Source organism: Orbicella franksi, chromosome 2 (assembly GCF_964199315.1).
Source record: "Orbicella franksi chromosome 2, jaOrbFran1.1, whole genome shotgun sequence".
Lineage (NCBI taxonomy): Eukaryota > Metazoa > Cnidaria > Anthozoa > Scleractinia > Merulinidae > Orbicella > Orbicella franksi.
The window spans coordinates 2,849,825-2,855,350 of NC_138146.1; the positions used below are offsets into that span (position 1 = coordinate 2,849,825).

A 5,526-nucleotide genomic window follows, 5' to 3' on the forward strand; every position below is an offset into this window, starting at 1 on the left:
TAACTGTTGATTTTGACTGGCAGAAAAAGCACAGGGAATGTCTTAGACATGTTAGTATTTAGGATTGACAGACAAATGTCATTCAGTATCAACAGATTTGCTTGCTTAGAAAACTACTGCTCTGCATTTTTCTGCCAATGTTTCTGAACATCCTTCTTCTCTCCTCCCTCTCTTCTTCCCTAACCCTCTCTCTCCCTCTCTCCTCTCCCTCCTCTCCTGACCCTTCCTCCCTCCTCCTCCCTCCCTCTCTCCTTCCCTAACCCTCTCTTCCTCTCTCCTCTTTCCCTCCCTCTCTGAACCACCCTCCCTCCTTCCCTTAACCTCCCTTCATCCCTCCTCCTCCCTCCCTCTCTCCTTCCCTCCACCCTCCTTCCCTAACCCTCTCTTCCTCTCTCCTCTTTCCCTCCCTCTCTGAACCACCCTCCCTCCTTCCCTTAACCTCCCTTCCTCCCTCCTCCTCCCTCCCTCTCTCCTTCCCTCCACCCTCCTTCCCTAACCCTCTCTTCCTCTCTCCTCTTTCCCTCCCTCTCTGAACCACCCTCCCTCCTTCCCTTAACCTCCCTTCATCCCTCCTCCTCCCTCCCTCTCTCCTTCCCTCCACCCTCCTTCCCTAACCCTCTCTTCCTCTCTCCTCTTTCCCTCCCTCTCTGAACCACCCTCCCTCCTTCCCTTAACCTCCCTTCATCCCTCCTCCTCCCTCCCTCTCTCCTTCCCTCCACCCTCCTTCCCTAACCCTCTCTTCCTCTCTCCTCTTTCCCTCCCTCTCTGAACCACCCTCCCTCCTTCCCTTAACCTCCCTTCCTCCCTCCTCCTCCCTCCCTCTCTCCTTCCCTCCACCCTCCTTCCCTAACCCTCTCTTCCTCTCTCCTCTTTCCCTCCCTCTCTGAACCACCCTCCCTCCTTCCCTTAACCTCCCTTCATCCCTCCTCCTCCCTCCCTCTCTCCTTCCCTCCACCCTCCTTCCCTAACCCTCTCTTCCTCTCTCCTCTTTCCCTCCCTCTCTGAACCACCCTCCCTCCTTCCCTTAACCTCCCTTCTTCCCTCCTCCTCCCTCCCTCTCTCCTTCCCTCCACCCTCCTTCCCTAACCCTCTCTTCCTCTCTCCTCTTTCCCTCCCTCTCTGAACCACCCTCCCTCCTTCCCTTAACCTCCCTTCCTCCCTCCTCCTCCCTCCCTCTCTCCTTCCCTCCACCCTCCTTCCCTAACCCTCTCTTCCTCTCTCCTCTTTCCCTCCCTCTCTGAACCACCCTCCCTCCTTCCCTTAACCTCCCTTCTTCCCTCCTCCTCCCTCCCTCTCTCCTTCCCTCCACCCTCCTTCCCTAACCCTCTCTTCCTCTCTCCTCTTTCCCTCCCTCTCTGAACCACCCTCCCTCCTTCCCTTAACCTCCCTTCCTCCCTCCTCCTCCCTCCCTCTCTCCTTCCCTCCACCCTCCTTCCCTAACCCTCTCTTCCTCTCTCCTCTTTCCCTCCCTCTCTGAACCACCCTCCCTCCTTCCCTTAACCTCCCTTCATCCCTCCTCCTCCCTCCCTCTCTCCTTCCCTCCACCCTCCTTCCCTAACCCTCTCTTCCTCTCTCCTCTTTCCCTCCCTCTCTGAACCACCCTCCCTCCTTCCCTTAACCTCCCTTCATCCCTCCTCCTCCCTCCCTCTCTCCTTCCCTCCACCCTCCTTCCCTAACCCTCTCTTCCTCTCTCCTCTTTCCCTCCCTCTCTGAACCACCCTCCCTCCTTCCCTTAACCTCCCTTCCTCCCTCCTCCTCCCTCCCTCTCTCCTGCCCTCCACCCTCTCTTCCTCTCTCCTCTCCCTCCTCTCCTGACTCTTCCTCCCTCCTTCTCCCTCCCTCTCTCCTTCCCTCCACCCTCCTTCCCTAACCCTCTCTTCCTCTCTCCTCTTTCCCTCCCTCTCTGAACCACCCTCCCTCCTTCCCTTAACCTCCCTTCTTCCCTCCTCCCTCTCTCCCTGACCGTCCCTTCCTCTCTCCTCTCTCCCACCTTCTCTGAACCTCCCTCCTTCCTCCCACCCTTACACCTTCACTCTTAACTTTGCTTCCATCCTATCTCTTATTCTTTCTTCCTTCCTTCCATTTTTCTTTCTTTTTCTCATTCTTCTTTTTTTCATTAACATCCTGCAGGGTATGGCAGCGATAATGCCAGCAATGGTTATTGTAGGCCTGGCAAAGACTATCCCCACTCTTTACATGGGGCTAACATTGTTCTCCTTTGGTAAGTCCTTTTTTCAATGATACTTAATTCTTTGAGAGCAGATGATTTTATTCTTCAGTCTTCTCATTATGTACAAGTAGATAATCTTGAGGTATTTTATTTATGCCATGCAACCACAGTTGAATGCACTGGCTTAGTGCTGAAAATGTGATCCCAGACAGTATGCAATTGGCAAAGTTTTGTTGATGCCTTTACTGGTGAAAAAAGCTGGCTTTACAGGGCTTGTCTGTTATACAGCCACAAGGACTTGTAATACTGTAAGTTTCACCAGGCTCTGGTCCCTTCCCTCCCAGGAGAAATTTAAAAGAAATTGATAACAAAATTTACCCCAACGACGAGTTTCACTGTAACTGTAAATTAAAGTATCTTTTGGTTAACTTTTCCTTTTTAGGATCAGCAACAGTAGTACCTTGTCTGACAACTATGATCTCTCATCACGGTAAGACGAATGATTGAATAGCTTCTTTATTTCAGTCTTAAGATTAATAGAGCACTAAAAATACTAAAATATGGGGACACTGTAAAATACATTTAAACACTCAAAATCTAATTGGCTTTTCCTAACCTCTCTAATCACCGTAATGAGACAGGCAAAGTTAGCTCACTAGTCTGCGCCAAACACTCTGAGTTGGAATTCTTGCATTGATCAGTGTGTTGTGTTCTTGGACAAGACACTTAACTGTCGCGGTGCCTCTCCCCTGTCAGGTGTATAAATAGATAGCAGTGAATTTATGCCAGGGAACCCTGCAATGGGCTTGCATCTCATCCAGGAGGTTGGGGGTGGAATTACAGTACTCCTGGTCACTTCATGTTCAGAAACTGGAGATACGCACAGGCCACTACAAGGCTCAAGGGCAGCCTATCAAGTGCCTTGATTGCACTGACCAAAATGTTTGTCTCGCAGAAATCATGAAAATTATTAATGGTCGTGCTCTAGGTGATAGAACTGACAAAAGTAAATCTTCTGTTCTGTTCTAACACAAACAGTTTATGACAATGTTTGTTGTTGTGGTTGGCCTTTTCAGAGTGGAGAGGAGTGAAGGGTTGTGATACCAAACGTTTTGTTCTTATTTATATTTTAGTGTAATTTAACACTTACTTACTTAGGAAATGCTGATCAGAAGGGGAAAGTCATGGGAATTTTCAGATCCCTTGGGGCCTTGGCACGAGCGATTGGTCCTGTCGTGAGCTGTACAGGTGAGCGGTCTGTTCTGATTGGCAGTCCAGTTGGACAGCACGCGAAGTTACTAGTCGCCACCTTATTTTATACATTAACTAGAAATACTACGTGTTTCCCTTAGGAACAACATAAAGATGACGACGGAAAAGCCGAATGACATCTAGTGAAAAATGACTATAGATTTTACCTTTGAAAGTCCCAATTGTCAGGATCTGTTGAGAACGCCTGTGGCTGTTAAAAATAGCTCAGGCTAATGATGTATAGCAGCGTTCAATTCTAAATGGGAATACGAAAAATTGGCCGCCGTCGTTCGCGTTCCCTAGACTACGCAAATTTAGTCATTTTGCCTAGAGTGGCTCCACATGTACGCACATGTACAGCCATTGTTGTTCTCATTATACACTCTTGTGTTTGGTGCGTTCACTTCCTGAATGCGTCCGTCCATGTATTCGTCTTTTTTTGTCGCCTCGCCTGTTTATTGATTACTGTTTTTTACTTGTTTGTTTGTTTGCTTGTTTATTTATTTCTTTTCTATCTTTATTTAGTGAACGCATAATTCATTCATACTCTAATTGTGTCCCTCAGTCTACTGGTGTGTAGGCCCCTTCTGGTGTTACTTTGTTGGCGCTCTCCTGTTTATGCTCCCCATGAGGATCTTGGTAAAGTTACCAGCTTAACAAGAGTCAAGCAAGATAGTTTTCATTTTTCAAGAAACAGATCAAGATACGTTGTGTTGGTCTGGAGTCAGTCTTTATGACGCAAGCTGGAATAGCTCGTAATTGGTAATTCCTAAACAGTTATTTGGCCCCGAAGACTACATAATTAATTTCCTACCTCATTGCAGCTAAATTTTGCAAGAACTAGGTGACAATTTCATTGCTTGCTATCGTCGAAGTTGCACAAATCGATGTAAAAAGTTGTAAAACACAAAACTAAGAAAGAAATGGGCAGGTGGTCAACTCGTGTCACGCAATATATTTTTTACATGTGACTGTTGTAATATGCTTCTTCTTAAGCAATAGGTATTGAAGCGGGCAATACTCGTATGTACAATAATTGTGGTAATAAAAGCTTCATACTTAGATGTCGTTTTTATTTTATTTTATTTTATTTTTTTTTCATTTTAGTAGTTGGCATTGTGAGAACGAAATGTTAAAATGCGGACAAGAAAACAAAAATAAATGAGAATATATGAAAGATCGTATATTTTAACTGCGGAATCTTGCGATGACGAACTACAAAATAACACAAAACAATACAATGCAATGTAATGCAATAGAAATTTATTGTGTAATACTCTTAGCTATATGTGAGGTGTGACATCACAGGAAAGATACGATGACACAAAAGTATTCCAGAGACAATCAAAGTAAAAGTGATATTATAATTATGATATGCGTAAATGTTTCAAAATTTCTATATATAAGCAAGAATCATGAAATACAATCTAAAATAATCACACGTTGTGCTAAAAGGTAAAAACAATTGTCATATGTACAATCAAGCTCACGCTAGCAATGCCTGCGCAATTGACTTATTAGGACTTTCTTGCTTAAAAGAGCTTTTTGATAATTCTTTTTTTAATTTTGTCCCTTATCCGATGATTTATTTTAAAGTAATGTCATTTTATCTTACACGTTTACATTTGTTAATGAATCACAGGTTCTAAGTAATTTACATTCGCAACTGAACAGTATATCTGCGCCTAACAAAGTCTAAATTGTTATTATTCCTTATTTTGAACAACTAGAAACTTTTTCCATCCTCTTAGAAAACCAATCAGTCGATTGGCTCGCTAAGGGAGATAAACACGTGAAAGGGGCGTGGAAGTTTGTCGAAAGAAAATTGAATGTTAAAATCCCTAAACAGCTCGGGTGTGGCTCAAGCTATATTTTACCCCTTAAAGATGCAACATCTAAAAAAGGCAAATCAGAACTTTAATGACTTTCGTGACAATTTCATTCAAGACCTTCTTCTGTGAAGACGTTTAAGTACTTCCATGCCCGGTCGATTTAAAACACTTACACAATAAGATGAAATTCAGAATTCAATGATTGCTGAGAAAATTGGCCCAAGTATTGAAAAAATTTCGCAAGAAAATTCTCTAAAAGAGACAACATAAAAC

The 5,526-nt window shown here is 44.7% G+C and overlaps 1 protein-coding gene across 6 annotated transcripts in view; it reads left to right on the top strand.

Annotated features, from left to right (window-relative positions):
* LOC145476718 (solute carrier family 75 member 1-like) overlaps positions 1–5,526 on the top strand; it is a 28,747-nt gene that overhangs the window by 7,419 nt on the left and 15,802 nt on the right. For 2 of the 6 annotated variants that reach the window (XM_081455425.1, XM_081455421.1), the window contains 4 exons: positions 2,131–2,221; positions 2,613–2,660; positions 3,329–3,418; positions 3,987–4,752. In XM_081455425.1, coding sequence (XP_081311551.1) covers positions 2,131–2,221; positions 2,613–2,660; positions 3,329–3,418; positions 3,987–4,078 — 321 coding nt within the window. In that variant the 3' untranslated portion in view covers positions 4,079–4,752. Of the gene's footprint in view, positions 1–2,130; positions 2,222–2,612; positions 2,661–3,328; positions 3,419–3,986; positions 4,757–5,526 lie in introns of those variants that run through there. The other 4 variants (XM_081455433.1, XM_081455431.1, XM_081455424.1 and 1 more) reach the window with 4 other exon arrangements.